Genomic DNA, 17,656 nt, shown 5'->3' with positions numbered 1-17,656 from the left:
CCTGGTAGAGCACATGAATACTTTAAAAACGGGAGAAGTAAATTTTTATTTTAAAAAAACAATTGGATCTCTTTTAATTCACTGGAAGTAATGATGGGAGTAATCTTCCTGTTCTTCACAGAGGTTTTGGCTAGACTTCCCATCCTGGCAGTGGATAAAAACCCCACATTAGGTACTGGACAATATTGTGTCACTCCCACCCGTTCAGTGTTCCGCCCCAGCACTACTTCACACACTACCTTCTGGAACATTTTCTCTTACACAGAACCCCCACCACAGTGTTCTTTCTCAACTTCTGGATTAGCAGTAACTATAGATTCCTCCACCTAGAAAGCCTTGGCTGTTACCTATGATCCACTAGAGTTGGAGACCATTTATTGTCACTAACTGAAATACAGATTACAAACTAGTAAGATGGGTAAGTTCAACATTTTCTCTCCATGGAACTACTTGACCTCTGCTGGGCTTCCAAAGCCTGGGGAGGGGAGGAGGGATCTGTAATAGTGCCAGGGCTACATCTATCTTGTGTAAGAGAACAGTGCATGTGCCAGCCTCTACCAATACACCTTTTGCTAGCCAACATTACCCACCTTACCAGTGCCTTACCTGCTCTCCCCACTCCACTACATTAATATGTCTACCACCTCTGTTTCTGACTCTGAAGAAGGGTCAGGCCACACAGAGGGAATACTGGTAGGCACCAGCCTCCCCTGTGATGTCCAGTCCACCACATCGATCTCCTCATCAGAGTTTGCAGGAAGTGGGCCCAACCATTCTGAGTTGCTAAATACCTCCCTGCCTGCCTCTGGACCAGGGTACAATATTTCATCCATAGTTAGGGACTCTTCTGGCTCTGTTTCTGCCCAGTTAGAACAAGTTGGCAAGAGGTCCTCAGAGGACCTTTGGGGAGTGTCAAGGGAGTGGGCATGGAGAAGTGTGTCCTTCTGAGATGGCTGGGAGCAGGTGATTTCCAGGTCTCTGGTCCAAGAGCTTTCCATTGAAAGCACCTCCCCTTCACTCATCTCAGAGGGCATGACAAGGGGGCTAAGTGACTTAATGGGCTCTTCGTTCTCTGTGGGCATGACAAGGGTGCTAAAGGACTCATCTGACTCTCTGTTCTCACTAACAGGCTCCTTTTCCAATTTTGTGAGCTCTCTGGGGCAGAGTTCCATGTCTGGCAAACACCATTCTTCCCCTTCAATCCAGTTCTTCCCAGTGTCTGTCAGGTGATAAGCCGGGGGGGTCATGCAGTCCTCAGCTCCAGGACTCTCCAGAGACCCCAGAGGCGGCTGAGTGTCTGAGCCACAGAGCATGAAGTCCAGGATCTCCTCCAGCTCACTGGTGGCGGCAGCACTTGTGATTCTGTACTCCTCAGCTTCACAGGGCTGCCCGAGTAGGGCTGTGTCAGATGCATAGGGCTCCCCGCCGTCAACAGCCACACCAGGTTCCTTCCCTGCCAGCTCTGGACTGGACCCAACCTCGGACTTCACTACTGGGTGGTCTGGGGAGCGGCTGGCAGAAAGAATATCTCGTAGCCTAGAGCACACAGAGGAGTCTGGACACAGGTCTATGCTAGCCGATGGCGTTTCCCGCCCCTTAGCTGAGGAGGGCCTAGTCCCTGGAGGCTCTTCTAAGTCCCTGGGTTCTGGGATCTGAGGGCTGTCTTGAGGACTTTTGAGGGGAGGCTCTTGCACCACCTCCCAACATGTACCGTTGACAATCTTCCGAAGTTTCACTTTCCCAACATGTCCTTCCTCTGCAGAGTCTGAGTTCGGTGCCCTGACTTGAGAGCTCTGCTTCTTGCTCCCACCTATCTTTCCAAGACCACACGGGCCTGGGGTGCTCTGTAGAGGACTCACTCTCTGTCGTTTCTGCTTGTCCTCTGGTGCTTCTTTATTTACACTTTTCTGCCGCCAAAGACGCCGGCCAGGGGCTGCGGGTGCTGAGCTGGGTCCACTTAAAATGCTGGAAGGCTTCGATGTACAAACATCAGGAGATGGCTTTGAACGACTCAGCCTGATTTTTCTGGGCAATAGTCGCTCATCCACTGAAGGGTACAAGCTGGGTAGGGAAAGTGCTGTAGGACCAAGAGCAGGGTCACTTTTATTCTCTTCAGGTCCCTGACTGTGGCTTGACGGTGAGTTTTTTTCTTGAGTTCCGCAGACTCTGGCCTTCCTCTTGAGCAGAAGAGTGCCCGACCAGTTCTCTGCATTCTGTCGGTTGCTCTTCTCCTGAGGCCCTTCCTCCTTCCCCGAGGACTTCAATCTCACTGCTCCGGGAGGACAGGGAATCTGGGTAACAGGCAGTGGAGTACAATGGCAGTGGCTGGATGCCACCACCCTGGCAGTGATTGGTGCGGCACCTGGAGGTTGGAAGCACTTCCGGTTCAGTTTTCGGCCCTGAGGAGGCTTCACCAACTTCCCACCCTCCAGCTGAAGGGATTCTAGCTCAGACACATGGAGCTGACGGGCAGCAGAAAGCACATCCTGGGCTTCCTCTTGAGATACTTCCATCTCTGAGGTATACAGGAAGTCCACCAACTTCCTAAGTGTCTTGATCTTCAGGCCCTCTAGGTCCAGCACCACCTTCTGGCCTGGAGCTGGCCACTCCCGCTTCAGGCGCTCTGTGAAGAAGGGGCTGCAGGCTGACAGGATGCAGCAATGGGCTGGGATTGCCTCACCTAGAGGGAGACCCAAACACTGTTACCTTAGCATGTTCATGGGCTGAGCACAGATGTTACTGCCCAAATGTGCTGCCCCTTCTCTCAGTTTCCCTCCATGGAAGTTCAGGTAGAGGAAAAATTTCTTCCTTCTGCCTGTTATGAATCCACCAGTAGCTAGCTAACATTTTTTATCCTTCAAAATCTACTTCAGACCTCACCTCTTTCAGAAAGCCTTCACCCCACTCAAGTCTAGGTTAGGGCTACTGGGCACAGGAGCACCGGGTTATCTGTATTGTATTGTATTGTTATCTGTACTGAAATTGCCCATGTCCTTAACTAAAGTGAAGCTCTGAAGTCGGACACCACATCTCTCTTGCTCACTGAGGTATACCCCCTGCTTGGCACACAGGAGTGGGTTAATACTTGCTGAATAATTTTTTTTTACTTATATGAGAATTAAAATTTTTTTTTATAGAAGCTGCTTGTGGTCTAATAGCAAGAATATGAGCTTTGGGTGCAGACAGGGTTCCAGTTCTCCTGACCTCAAGGCATTGCCTGTAAGGCAGTGATCACTCCTGACCCACCTACTCACTTTATGAGTACTTCCTGGGCAATCTCAGTTTCTCTCAAGACTTCAATTAAAGGCTTACTGATGACTCCCAGATCTACATCTGCTGAGATATCTTTCCTGAAGTATTAAATACACCTTATCCTGTATGTCCCACAAGTATCTCCAATGCAACCTTTCCAGAAAATGAAATCATTCTGTACCTCCCCAAACCTCCTGTTTCTTCCTTCAAAATAAGGTATCCCATACACCCAGCTGCCCAAGCCTGAAAACTAGAAATTAATCTTTGATTCCTCCTTCTGCCTTACACATTGCATCTAATCAAACAATTATAATAAAAGCTAGTACTTGAGTCCTTATTATGAGTCAGATGTTTTAAGGGTTTTACCAATATTAATTCATCTGATCTCCACTGCAACCCTGTGAAGTAGCTATTATTTCAGATGAGTAAACTGGCATAGTTAAGTAACGTCCACAGTTACACGGTTATAGTAAGTAGCAGGGACAAGACTGGAACCCAGGGAGTATCTTAACTGCAGTTAAGTTTTGTAAATGCTCTTTAATAGCTTATAAGCCAAAATTTCTCTATTCTCAGTGCCTTACTTAAGGCACCATTCTCTCTCTCCTGGACTCCCCAACAGCATCCTATCCAGGTTCAATAATCCAATAATTCTCTTGTGTCCTGAGTGCTATTTCTACAGCAGGTATCTGAATAACTTTTTTCTAAAAACCTTTAAATACATTTCCCAGTGTTCTGAGGACAAGATCTACTTTGCATAACACTTCAGACCTTACATTGCTGCTAATTTCTCTTGCCCTCTCTCTGATCAGCACTTCTTGTGATCTGCACTCTAGCCATAAAGAACCACTCACAAATCTCTGGTCACATCTCTAAATCTTGGTACATACTGTTCTCTCTGCCTGGGAAAAATATTTTCCCACTTCCTCCTACTTCTGGTTGTCCTCCTGATCTCAACGAAGAAGTTATTTCCTTCAAGAAAATCTCACTAACCCCTGTCCCCCAACCTCCTCAAGCCTGTGAAGGATGTTCCTTTTTTGTGCTCCTTTATCAGCCTATACTTAGGCTGCTATATTATTAATTATACTGCAGTTACTTGAATGCACTGGTTATCTGAATGTCACCCCCTTACAAGATTTCCTTACAAGGAGGGACTTTATCTTCACATACACTGTATGCCCATGCTACTACAGTGTACTAGCATACAATAGGCAATGGATGTTTGTTTGTTTATTTTGAATTAAGGAATGAATCCCAACTCTGCAGTTACCAAGAGGACCAACAAGCAAGTCACTTTCTAGGGTTCCATTCACTCATTTGTAGAACCTGAATCATGTAACATTACTTATCTCACATAGCTGTTACAAGAATGAAAGGAGATACTATATGTACTCCGCAAACTGTGAAGTGCTACACAATGTTGGTTATCATAATTCTTTTTTATAAATGAAGAATATCTCCAGAGATTAAATCACTTGCCCATTTGTCACAGTCTAAATAGCAAAGGTAGGATTTAAAGTCTGACTCCTAGTCTTGGGCCTTTTACACTATACCAGGGTCTACCTTATGCTGATATAACATTTCAGGTGTAAAGGGAAGGGGTGGAAATGAGCTATATATTTTTAGTTCTAACAGTAAACAGCAAAACCCATCAATCTGAAGACAAGAGAAAAATTAAGCAGTAGCTTGACAAGAAAATGGGAATGTATGTAATAATACTGTCCAACACACTGTGCTCAGTACACTACTTGCACTGTGTAAGTGCTTTATGTATGCTAACTCAATCTTCACACCCATCCCTTTACAATGTTATCCATGTTTTATAGAATTTCTATGCTAACAAAACTTTACAATTAGTTTTTTTAAGAGAAAAAGAGAATAGTCTCATTTACACTCTTAAAAACAGTAACTCCTAGAAACAAACAGCTCTTTACCAAATAGTTTGCAGTGGTCAATAGGCAATAACAACACATTTTCCTGGTTTTGTCCTCCCCCCACCCCCCGGCCCTGAACTCATTTTATATTCTACAGTGAATTTTTTTTTGATTAGTGTCATTAATATACAATTTTATGTTGGTTTCAAATGTACGTCACAGTGGTTCAGCAGTTCTATGGCGAATTTTCAGTTGAGTCTCCACTAGTTTCTTACCTTCTGCCTTCAGAAGGACATCACAGAACACACCACTCTGTTGTTGGTGATGAAGCTGCAGAAAAGCTAACCGGAGGAACTGGGGATTCCTGTATACGATTTTGGGACTGGCAGGAGAGCACATGTTGGTCTCTTTAACAAACCTAGGTTTTCACAGATCAGATTCCTGTGGATGAGGTAACACATTTCAGAAGCACACTTAAGTTATACCTCATTTCTTTTCTGTCTTTGAAATGGTAGGGAAATTTTGAAAATGGAGATAATAGTCATGAGTTGAGGAACTAAAAGCCCAGAAATTGTGCCCAGGGTATCTCAAGAAAGAATATCACAGTGATTACATGTGAGAGCTCAGAAGAAACCTAGATTTGAATCTCAGCTCTGTTATTAGCCTAGCTATATAAATCTCAGGCATATGACCTAGCTTCTCTGAGTCTCACTTTTTTCATCTATGAAATGGGAATGATGGCAGTACTCAAAGGGCTGTCTTAAAGATTAAATGAGGTAAAAATTGCTTAGCACTATGTGTGCCTGGCACATAATAACTGTCACCTCCAAAATGGTGTTATTATCCTTAAACCTTCCTCATTCACATTACCACTAAGACTCAACTCCTACATTGCTAACTACTTATGTTATTCCTAAGCACCACACTTCCTTGATCCATGGTTAAAATCTCAATTTTACACTTTTTAGAGAAACAATACTGAATATAAAATTTTCTAGGAAGTCATAAATACCTTCTTTTCTCTGAGCTCACTCTATCACACTAACCAGCAGAGGGTGCACCGTAAAAAGCAGCTGCTGGACTTGGTGGGAAGGTCTCACAGAAATAAGAACATTGTCACCTTTGGTTCAGATGTTCTTGACCCAAAGCAAGCCTGATTCTGCTCGGAAATTGGCAAAGAATTTGGTCTTTCGTTTGTCAATCTGGTTAATTACCTGGCAAAGAAAGAAACAAGATAGTTTAGCTTTCTGCTCCTCCCAAAAGAAATGGTATTTTGACTTCAGGCTGTGTTTCCAGCTTTTTGCAGTGAAACCCCCACACTCACTGCTCAGCTGGTGTTCCTTTCCTGGCATGCAGTTTTTTGTCAGGTGACACTGAGGATCCAAATAATTCCGGTCAAACTATCAGAAAAGAGAAGAGTGGAAAGATAAATTAAGAAAGGGTAGGTTCAATTCCTATCTCAGCCAGAGAAATGGGGATGGAGGATGGGCAGCTGTTGCAAGGGCCCAAACCTAGGCCCTGGGGAAGCTTCCCAATCTATGGGCACTCAGCCTTACCCCCAGGCTCAACCTGGAACGGCTCTGCAACACGAGTTGCTGCCGCAGCCCTCTCTGAGCCTGGTCCCCCATCCAGCTTGCCTTGCTTCCTTCCAAAGCCCAACCTCTCATGGGGAGGTTTAGCAAGGCAGCACAGGTAGGTCAGGGGCCTGAGGGTTTCCTCTTCCCTCCAGAAGCAAGGGAATAGGGTTTGGCGGAAAAAGCGGGGCTTCAGAGGAGGCCCTGCAAAGCTGGGTGCCCCGCACGCTCCGGGTGCCCTGGCCCAACTCCTTTGAACACAGACCTCTTGGCACAAAGGTTTCTGGGAATGGAGCGTGGGGGCTCTGGAGGCCCGAATTCAGGGTTCTCCCCTCTCTGCCACTTCCTGCCGCACGGGCTTTGCAGCCACTCCCTGGTGTCCTCGCACCGCTGCAGATCCTGGTACCCTCATGCACTGGGAGGTGGTGACGGCGAGGGCCTGAGATTACGCGGTACGCGGCCAAGCGCCATCCACCTCGCGGGGCCAACCTTGTTCAGGGCGCGTTGCGATAGCCCGACGTCCTTCCTCCTTCCCCCGCTCTCGGCTTACGACAGCCTGATACGTCATCCCATTGGCCGAAGGATCCCCGGAGGGCCAATCACAGGGTGAGGAGCGCTTTCGGCGGGAGGCTAAGTCTCGAGGGACTTGAGGTCTGAGGAAAATCCGGGCTGCGGCCAGAGGTAGGGGGAAGGGTCCGCTCGGGAGGAATTCTCCTGGGAGGTGTTTTCTCCCTTGGCACCCGATGAAAACACACCGAAAAGAGAGTCGGGACTCTCCCGTCGGGCGGGTTGTAAGGCCATTGAAGGCCACCTCCGTCTTCTCTTTAAAGAGGCTGCGAACTGTGTTGGCCTTGCCAGCACGCCGGGCTTCCTGGAGGAAAAAACCTCTGGATGGCTCCATTCGTGCTTTGTCCCCCATATTTCTAACCTAGATATCTCCTGAGGCCAGGGATGTTCTGGAACAAGGTCATTGGGCTAGCTTCTGAATTAAAGTCTTTCAGATTCCACAACAACCCCAAATCTCGGAGAACTGGTGACGAGGGGCTTGCAGAACTTCCGATCTGGAGTGGGCTCTGGTGCTCTTCCAGAGATGATTTATTTAGCGCACTTCCTAACTAGAAAGAGCTGTTTTCAGGGATGATACCAAAAACTAAACGATCTCAAGATTAAACAGGTAGAGAACGCCAACCCACGTTATAAATCTGGGCAGAGGTTCCTTCCCCTGTGTGATTTAGGACCCGGGGCCTGGCTTCAGTGAGACGTTGCATGATGTCCAGCTCCGGATGAAGATGGCCGCCTCCCAGGCCACTGGGCACAGTGTGTGGTGATAAACACGGAGCGGCTCCCCGCTGAGGCCAGCTGTAGGCTGAACCGATGCCTGAGAGAAGGGGAACCTGCAAAGGAACAAAACAGAAAGAGGTGAGGGGTATAGTTTGCTCCAATATGTCTCCACTGATGTCTAACATCTTTTCAAAAGGGATTGAAGCTGAGATTGAAATATGGGGTGGGGGAGTGCATTTCCAAGTCAGGTCATACTTTCCGTAGTTTGAGGCCTTTGCTCTTAATGCGGGGGAAAAAAAAAAAAAGAAGCAGAAAACATTTTTGGTTGCAGTTGTCGTATTTTGAAGAGGAAGCAATTCGTGAAAGGACATAAAACTTAGCAGAAGGAGAACAGATTTTATATGTTGTCAGCACACACATGCACAAGAAAGCAAGCAAGAAAAAAAAGGCAGAAAAATGCTTGTTTATGGCATCTGTTACTGTGGAATTAAGACTTGATTAGTATTAAGGAGTTTTAAGGAAAATATAAATACTATATCCCTTCATAAATATATTGTTATCAGTATTAGCTTGATTTTCAAGAAATAGAGAAGACTTCTTGTGTGTTTTTTTTAATCCAACACTATTTTAGTTAAATCTTATGTAATAGAATTTCTAAAGGGAATGATAAATGGCCATCCCACCCAGGGCTTCAAAAATGATAAACTGAATGGTAATGTGTAGCCACCAGAGGGTAGAAAGGAGTAAAAATATTTTGTTTCCTCTGTATTGATAGCCAGGGTTTTTTTGGAGTTGAATTTTTTTTCATTTCCTCTCCTTGGCATTTATAATCTTAGTCTGTTTCAGAAGTAGAGTCATCACAGCGCAACACTCAGCCCTATATAAGGCTTTTAATATTTATTTTTTTAACACAATTTTATTGCCTAGCTCTTAATCTTTCACTATTTTATGGTATCTTGTTTTCCTTTGTGTGTAAGTGTGATGGTTTGTGGCTGTGGAAGTTAAGCTTTGAGAGTTGTAAAACTAAGCACTGAATGTAATATTCTATGCATTAAAAACAAAACAAAACCAAAAATAAAAGAAGGAAAGAGCCTCCCCCCCCAAAACAAAAAACAGCCTTGTATCTCTAAACCTATTCTCAATCCATTGACTTTTCTCCATTTTTACTGCTACCATTGTAGTTAACTCCATGTCACTGCAACTGGATCTTCTCTAATTTCCTTGCTTTTACTCTTGTCCGTCCTTTAAATCAATTTGTCACATAAGCCAATAGATCTTTTCAAAGTGTGAGTTAGGTCTTGTCATTCTGCTGTTTAAAACTTCCACAGGCTTTCCAGTACTTAAGAATGAAATCAAAACTCCTTTCTCTAACCTATAAAAGTCCTCATACTCTGATTCCTGTCGATCACCCCCTTCTGATTTCCAACAGGTTCTGCTGAATCCAGTGTGTTTCAGCCCCACACTTTAGGGCTTTGCCATCACTACTTATCGGCTCATACCTTTTCATGGTTGCTGCTTCTTAACCATTCACATTTCAACTTAAATGTCACTTCTGCGGAAAGTTGTCCATGATGTGCAATCTGGAACAGCTACAAGTCATTCTCATTGGTCTGTTTTAAATCTCTGCATGGTGCTTCATCTAACATCTTACTGTTTAATCTTATCTTTCCACCCATTAGAATGTAAGCTTTTTGAGAGCAGGAAACTTATGGATCTCTTTATCCTTGACATCTAGAAGAGTATATCACCCACAGTAGGTGCTCAAAATAACCAACTGGAACTACGCTTTTTATTTTCTATTAATTGAATATAAACAGTTTTTTTCCTCTGTGAGTAATAATCCCTGTTATGCTTTATTTGGAGATAGATGTTTCAGATAAATTGAAATTTTAACAACTTTTAAACCACTGAGTTATCTTTTCTGGTTTTTATATAATTTTATTTTGGATGTTATCTATAAATTAATGTTAAATGACTTGTCCAGGATTGCATAACTAGTTAGCCAAGAGACTTCTTTTACTCATTCATCTGTTGTTAAATATGAGATATAAGGCTGAGCTCTGGGGATATACCATGAACTAGGAAGACACTGTTCATGCCTTCATGGAGCTTATCTTCTGGTGGAAGAGACAGGAAAACACACACACTAAAAAGGAAGGCAAAATACTTGCAAGTTGTTACTGGTGATATGAAAGAAAAGCAGTTTATCTCTAGAAAATTATAGAATATTTTAGATTATGGTTCTGATCTAGGAACCAGTGACTTGACATACATGTCTTGTGCTGATTGTTTTCCTTTGGCAATGATTTTGGCTTTGAACTTGCTATAGAGGACCAGGAATAGATGGGAAACAGAGGTAAAAAAGTGCAAAAGTAATAAAAGATTCTTAGATGAGGGTAAAGGCTCTCTCTTTCTCTGTTGAATATACTTATTTCCCGTTGGAGTTTTTTAAAGCCTATCAAACAAGTGTGTGATGCCTGTTTGGTCTTACAGCATTTCTGAGAGAAATCCTTTTGGCCACTTTAGACCAAATAGGGTCTGTGAGACTACAGACCAAATATGAGGGGGTGGATAATGACTAGATGAGCCTGATTAGAAGGGCACATTCATGCTGGGAAGGAGTGGAATTCCAGTTTAGATAGATAAGGAACAGTTACCGTTAGTGTGTGTTACTGTAATGTACTGAATGAGTAAATGTGGCACCTTAAAGCAGACAAGAAACTTGGCTTTCATCTTAACCACAGCGTAAGGTGATGTAAAGAGCATAGGCTTTGGAGTCAGATTGATGAGGGGCTCACTTGGCCACATGAGCTCAGGAAGGTTTTTTAGTCTTGCTGAGCCTTGATTTCCTCATCTGTAAAATGGTGGTAATACTGTCTCCATGGTGGCGTTTTAGAAGTTAGAGATAATGAGGGCAAAGTGCCTCTCATTTGATAGGTGCTCCATCATTGGTTGCTTTTAGTGGGCAAATGTGAGCCCCTGCAGGTTTTTGGGTGGGGTAGATGCTGGTAATAACAATAACTCATTCTTGGTGAGTTTATCCTATATACCATACACTGTTTTAAGAACTTTATGTGTATTTTAATTCTGACAACAGTCCTGTCAGAGAGAGAGAGTTATTATCTCCATTTTATAGTTAAGGAAACCAAAGTACAGAGAGATTATATAATTTGTTCAAGGTCATGTCATAGTACATTTACTTGAGTAAGTGTGCTTAGGAGGAAGGTTTGAAGCCAGGCAGTCTGACTGCAGAACCTAAGCTCCTAAGCATTATTTCTAGATTATGAAAGCTTTATGAAGATTCATTTGGCAACAGTCTAGATATTAGACTTTTCAGTAAGAAAGAAAAGAGAAATTTTCATTTCATCATTATCATTTTCATATAATAACCCCTGAATAACTAAATATTATTAATCTTTATCAAGCATGTACAAAAAATTCCAAATCTCTGTCCTTCATGGCCTAACAGTCTAGGAACATAATATCAGAAAAAGAATACTTATATAATCCTCTGGGTCATGTGTAGAAAAAGAATGTATGAACTAGATCATCTTAAGCTTGAAGTTCACAAAGAAATTCAATTTTCTTGATGTGAGACTTTTCTTTACACATGTTATATCCTTTAAATATATTGCTTTTTAATTGGATTCCATTTATTCTCCCCTCAAACCCACAGTATCTGGGGACAAATGGGAAGATGTGAGTTTCCTCACCAGCCCTGTAGATTCAGCCTCCTAGTTGAAAGTATAGACACTAAAAACTGTTAACAAGTCCAGGCACTTTTTTTTTTTTCTGATTAGTTTTAATGTAGTTAAACCAAAACAATAAAAGTAAAAGTTTACCTCAGATATCCCCTACCATCCTAATGAATACACTGTAGTACTGTATCTAGGATTTCTCTCTCTTTCCCTTCCTGTCTTCTTTGGAGAAAATGCTTTGAGGTAGAAGGCTACAAACCGAACAGCACCAGGCAAATAAAATCAGCTCTTTTCATTTCCTCACCCGGAAAGGGAGAGGGAGCAAGAACCCCACCATCAAAGAGGACCGAGGCTCAGCCATGCCATTCTAAAAAGCCCTTGTGCCTTTGGCCCCCCTACTTCCCCGCCAGCTCTGCCCTAATTCCTCAGAGATTGTACAGTCTGCACTTTAAATATAAATATGTATATGTATATATATATATATATATATATATATATATATATATATATATAAAACTTCCCTGTTCCTCTCTCCTTTTCTTTTCTTTCTTTTTTTTTTAATTTCCTATAATAAAGTTTCCTATTGGATAAAATCAGCTCCCTGATTTATGCCTGGCTCCTATTGGAAGTTCTCAGGGGCTGACATCACTTAGGAAAGCGAGGGGGTAGGGCTGCCAGATCAGTTTGTCACCACCCAGGCTCCCTAGCCTTTGGCTGGGTGCAACTTCCATTTTAGGTGTTGGATCTGAGAGAAAAAAAAGAGGGGAGAGAGAAAGAAGAGCAGGAAAGATTCTGAAAGGAGGAAGAGGTGGCGAAAAATCTACTGCCTTGTTGGATTTGTCTTTCTCAGCACTGTGACGAAGCCGTGGGTTTCTTTCTTAAAGGATTGGTTTTTAGAAGTCCACATTTGAGGTGTGTGCCTTTTAAAGAATGTGTTTAAAGACGAGTAAAGAGGATAAGCCAAGTCGGATTTTTGTCTTACGGTAACTAGAGGGAATTTAAAAACGAGAGTCTGCTGTGCTGACGGGCGACTTCTAAGCAATTATTAATTTTTCTTTCTACTAACTTTGGGGAATTTTGGTATTTTATTATATTCAAAAAGGGTAAAATATTCAAGACCCGGAAACAAACTTCCAGGTGTCTCTGATATAGGGAAATGAATAGATTGAGAGGGGTGAGAGCAACTCAGTACTTTTACATTTTGGTGTGTGCTTTGATTTGATTTGATTTTTTTCTGGATTAAGCTAACTTCTGTTTTCAGAGCCCAAACCAAAGTTGGCTTTTTTTGGCATGTTGCTTGTGGGTTGGGAAAGGAATTTGTCCAGGTCGGAAGCTAGTTATACAGATGGTTGTTCATATGTTTCAAAACTTTTTTTATCATTACATTGGTGGTAGTGGAAACTTACAGGGAGCTTTGCAGCTTAAATTTAAGGTCGTGTGTTTTTTCCCCCAGAGAGTTTGAACAGCCCAGATCGGTTTCAGCCCTGTTGTTCCTGGGTGGATCCCTCTTTCACTTTTCCAGGTGCTCTGGGTGGGAGCCGCATTCTCCTGCTAGACAGTAGTCTCCCTGCATTGCCTTATAAAATAAAACAAATGAATGTATGTAAACTGAATCACCATCCCTTTCCTCCTAAAATTACCTTTGACGGTAAAGATTTGTTGAGGTGTTGTATGTTCAGTTTGCAAATACGAAAACATTGGTTTCTGTGCTTAAAGGTATAAGGAAATTCTAATCGTGCTTTTTTTAGTTCACCTGAATAAAGTGGCAGCACACCTGGAAATATTTTTAGCTTTGTGCTCTCTGAAAGAGCCATGGATTAAATAAGGTTAGGCTTAAAGAAAAGACTTACTACAAACTTTAGTGTTTAGAATGTATTTGAGAAAGCACAAGGGGAATTACTCTTTTTAAACCAAACTGAAAGTTGTTTTCTTGGGGTGAGTTATTTGTTTGGTTAATTTGCCGTGAAATCATTAATCTTTTAACAGCCAAAGGCCCATGACTGTGCTTGCATATCCTATATTTAATCTTAAGGTTTGTTTTGATTTTGTTTTTCCAAATACATTCTTGCAGAAATACTGATTCTAGATAATTATATAGCCAACTCATCAGTAGCTGAAAACTGGGTGTTCTCTTCTCCCTTTGAAAATGTTTGAAAATGCGAATTGGTCTGAAAATTATAGCTAGAATAGATACTGCCCTAATTATAAGAAGATGGGCCTTAATGTGTAAGCTGCTCATTAGCTTTCAAATGGTATGTATCTTTAATAATCCTCTGATTTTGTGCTCCCCCCTCAGTTTTTTTTTAGATGAGAACACTTCCTTGAATTTCTTTTCTATAAGGAGAGTATTTCTTGAAAGATGATTTCATTCTTGTGAGGTTGTGGCTTCAGAGGAAACAGAACTTTGTTCCTCCTTTTAATAAAATCTGTGTTAGAGCTGTAGCAAAATTTTAATATCTGGATCTATAATTATAGTAAATGCAGTTTTAAAAGAAGAGACAATGTGTACAGTCCGTTGGACTGCAGTTCTTATTTAATATTTTTCAAATTTTCTTTAAAATGTCCCCCCCTGCCCTGAGTCCAGCCGAGGGAGCTTCCCAGTGGATGTTTGGAGGGTTGGCCCTGTTGCTGCCAGAGTGTGGGTTCCCCACTCAGCCTTTAGGGGGAGGGATGAGGGAGTCTTGAGTACAAAGGCAGTTTGGAAACAGGTTCTGGATGACTGACTGGTGGTGGTGTGGGTCCAGCTTTAAATATTGGGCTTTGTGTAGCTGCAGTGAGCATCCTCGTTAACTAGCGGCCAGGACTGTTTCCACGAACTGAGGCATTGTTTTGATTGGTGTATATACTGTAAAGCCTTTTGGATGATAAGATGGGAGATTTGTGTTTTACCTCACCTCTACTAGTTCTTTCAGGAAATGTAAGAGGTGCAAGGAAGTAAGTCATTTATTTTTTGTTTGGCTCCACAATTTATTTTGGGAGTAAAAAATGACAAGTAAGTATGTGTTGTGCAGATTTTTCTCTTCTTGCTTGACTCCTAAATACTGTTGGTTTCTTTGTTATATGACTAAGGAATGGCCTGTGTTTTAGGTGGGGGTGTCTTTGGGTGGTTGGGGTTCTAGTGCCTTAGGGTCCTTATATGGAGAGTCAAAGGGGCTAGAACACGTTCTCTCAGCTATTGTAAAGATTGTGACTATTGGAGATCCTTAAAAAAAACAGCAACTGAGTAATTGCAAATCAGCCTGAGGTTTATGAGGTAGTTGCTCTCTAGGGATGGGTGAGACAGGATGGATATAAATAAATTAAGCACAGATCACTAGTCAATTGGAATAACAAAATAATTAGCTTTGTATAATGTATTGCTTTGCTTTCTATTTTGGTATCTGATGGTCAGCTGTTAGTGCCAGCCCTGTCCCAAACTGCCCCCTACCCCGACCTTTTAAAATGTTTTATTTGGAAATAATACTAGATTCACAAGAAGTTGTAACAACCCCCTTGTTTCTTTTACTGTGTGCTAAGCATTTTGCGTAAACTATTTACTTAATTTCCCACAACAACGTTTTTTAAAGAAAGGAATTTAAGCCTCAGAGAAGCTGAGGTTTGCTGAAAAATCACATTGCCTGTAAGTGGCCAAGGCCAGGATTAAACCTTGGTCTGAGTGACTACAAAGTCCATGGACTTAACCACTAATACACTGCCTTTCTCCAGAGAGAGTAGAAATGAGCCAGAACTAAAATGAGCTCTTGCCAGAGGCAGGACTGTTTAATCTTGCAGAGGGTCAGTCCTCACTTAGATATGCAGCTCCCTCCATGGTGGGATAATGTATGTAAAAAATGCATTTTCTTTATAGCCCATGGGGAGCTGGATATGCTGGAATGGATATTATCTCAGTCTTTAGGACAGGAGTCATTCCATATGTGTATCATTGCTGTCCTTAACTTCTTAAACTTCCCAGAAATGCCTCAAACTTCATTTGATTATCAGAGGAATTTCTTCTTCCAGAGAATTTTCGGGCATGTAGTTTGGAACAATACTGCCAACTTTCAGGAACAGGCTTGTAGCAATAGTTCAAATGATGTTTATCACGCTGTATCAAAATTGTCCACTTATTTGTAACTTTTTTGACTGTGAGCTGCTTGAGTGTAGGGACTGTCTTAACCTCTGTATCCTCTTGGCACCTCCTTTAGTGTCTGGCATATACTGAGGTGCTCAGTAAGCCCTGGGTAAATGAAGTACTTGATGGGAATTGGTGAGGGACTTCCGTTTAAGGAAGGCTGGAAGGAAGTCGAGAAAGAAAGCAATACAACATAGATCAATAAAACTGTTATATAATATTGAAACTTCTACTGTAGTTTGTAGTTCAACCTTTTTGCATCTCCTACCTTCCATTTTTAAGTAAAGTTTCTGGAAGTAATTGAAGATTTAACATTTTTTCTTTAATTCTGTTTCCTTTCTGGGCAAGTAGTCCAAAGAATAGTTTAAAAAGTAAGGGCTCTACTCAGTTCATTTCATAATATAGGCAGCTGTTAACTTCAACCACTGAAACCTTAAATGTTTTTTAAGCCTTAAGCCATTTTTTCAGGGAGAGGAACTGGTTACCTAGAACATATGAAGGCAACAGCCAGGTAGTATTGCTTTCAGCCATGATGGGAGTGAGTGATTTTTATACTTATTAATGAAAACATAAGAAGCTTGGGTTGATAGTTTTGAACATAAGTGTTTGAAAGTATGTTTGGATATAATTGCATTTTTTTCACTGCTTCTGCCATGAAACTTCAGATTTTGTTCACAAAGTTTATTGGGAAGTTTATGATTTTATAAGAACCCAAATTAATTTTCCTGGACAATTTAGAATACTAGCAAGAAACTTGCCTTAAGGAATGAACCATAGGTGATCAGTATGTGATTTGCTGTTCTTTTCCTCAAAAAAGGGGTTAAATGCCATCAGAAGCTGAAAATAGGGATTGCTCTGTGCTGCCACCAAGGATTCCCATAGAGAACATTGATACAGTCCAGCAGAGAGATGGTGAGAAGGGAATTACAGATGTTCTGATTAAAACAAGGGGGACGTAGGGTATGGATTGATTTGTATTTAGTAATATTGTATTGTGTGTTTTTGGAGGCAATTTTTTCCACCTAATTCTACTTGAAATTGCCTATTGTTGGTATTAAATGTTAAGCACTGAGAATGGAGTCCACATGAACTATTCTGCTTCAGGAACAGTGTTCCTCATTTTTAGAGCCACTTCTCAGTGAGTCCTTCATGTCTGATGGTTGGTGTGTGGAAATGAGATCAGGCATATAGCAGGCACATTAAAAGGATCCCGAGTTTTCTTAAAGCCTTCTTTACTCGCCAGTAGGTAATTTGGTCTTCACTTTCACAAAACCTGTCTTGTTATACGATGATTAAAGCAACTTTTAACTTTTTATTTTGAAAAAATTTCAAGCTCATAGAACATTGCAATAACACAATAACTCTTGTGTATCCTTCGTTAACCTAGGCACCAGTTTTGTCACAAGTGTTTTATTATTCTATGTTTTTTGATCAGTATGCTGACCAAACAGGGAATTTCCAATCTGGGAGTTCACAAATATGGAGAGGCCAGGTAGCATAGGATAGTGATTAAGAGCATGAATCTGGAGCCAGACTGTGTTCAAATCTTGCCCTGCCACTTGCTAGCCGTGTAACCTTGGAAAATTGTTTAGTTGTTCTATTCCCTGGTCTTCTTGTCTGTAAAATGAGGATAATAATATTAACCATCTCATAGAATTGTGACAATTAAGTGATTTAATATATGTAAAGTTCATAGACTGGTGCTCAGCTCATGGTTAATACCTGTGTTTGCTACTAGAGTGCATGCTTTAAATAATTCAAACATCTTTTGTCTGTTAGGCTAAATACCCTTTAAGTTTTTTTAAAACTTGAAATTCTATGGTAGATAGAGATGCTTATATTACAGAATAAATGGCCTTCCTGGCTGGG

General features: G+C 41.7%; 2 protein-coding genes across 7 annotated transcripts in view; one reads left to right on the top strand and one right to left on the bottom strand.

Annotated features, from left to right (window-relative positions):
• Positions 1-41: 41 nt before the first annotated feature.
• Positions 42-5,522, bottom strand: BTBD18 (BTB domain containing 18). The gene is made up of 2 exons (XM_036880383.2): positions 5,399-5,522; positions 42-2,680 (listed from the first exon to the last, which is right to left on the bottom strand). Exons 1-2 carry the CDS (start codon positions 5,520-5,522, stop codon positions 624-626), a joined length of 2,181 nt encoding a protein of 726 aa, XP_036736278.1. The 3' UTR covers positions 42-623.
• A 6,828-nt stretch (positions 5,523-12,350) lies between these two features.
• The window catches only part of CTNND1 (catenin delta 1), a 43,578-nt gene continuing 38,272 nt past the window's right edge, over positions 12,351-17,656 (top strand). For 4 of the 6 annotated variants that reach the window (XM_036880442.2, XM_036880446.2, XM_036880448.2 and 1 more), the window contains exon 1: positions 12,360-12,588. The gene's annotated coding sequence lies outside the window, so the exon portion shown is untranslated. Of the gene's footprint in view, positions 12,589-17,656 lie in introns of all 6 variants that reach the window. The other 2 variants (XM_036880449.2, XM_036880447.2) reach the window with 2 other exon arrangements.

This window comes from Manis pentadactyla, chromosome 9, assembly GCF_030020395.1.
Source record: "Manis pentadactyla isolate mManPen7 chromosome 9, mManPen7.hap1, whole genome shotgun sequence".
NCBI classification, from domain to species: domain Eukaryota; kingdom Metazoa; phylum Chordata; class Mammalia; order Pholidota; family Manidae; genus Manis; species Manis pentadactyla.
Note: the sequence above shows the minus strand (reverse complement) of the source record. Positions and strands in the feature narration are given on the sequence as shown.

Coding starts and splice junctions, on each gene's coding strand:
- BTBD18 (XM_036880383.2), bottom strand. CDS start 5,522: ATGTGCTCTCCTGCCAGTCCCAAAATCGTATACAGGAATCCCCAGTTC. Junction 2,681..5,398: donor TGTCCTTCTGAAGGCAGAAG/GTAAGAAACTAG, acceptor GTCTCCCTCTAG/GTGAGGCAATCCCAGCCCAT.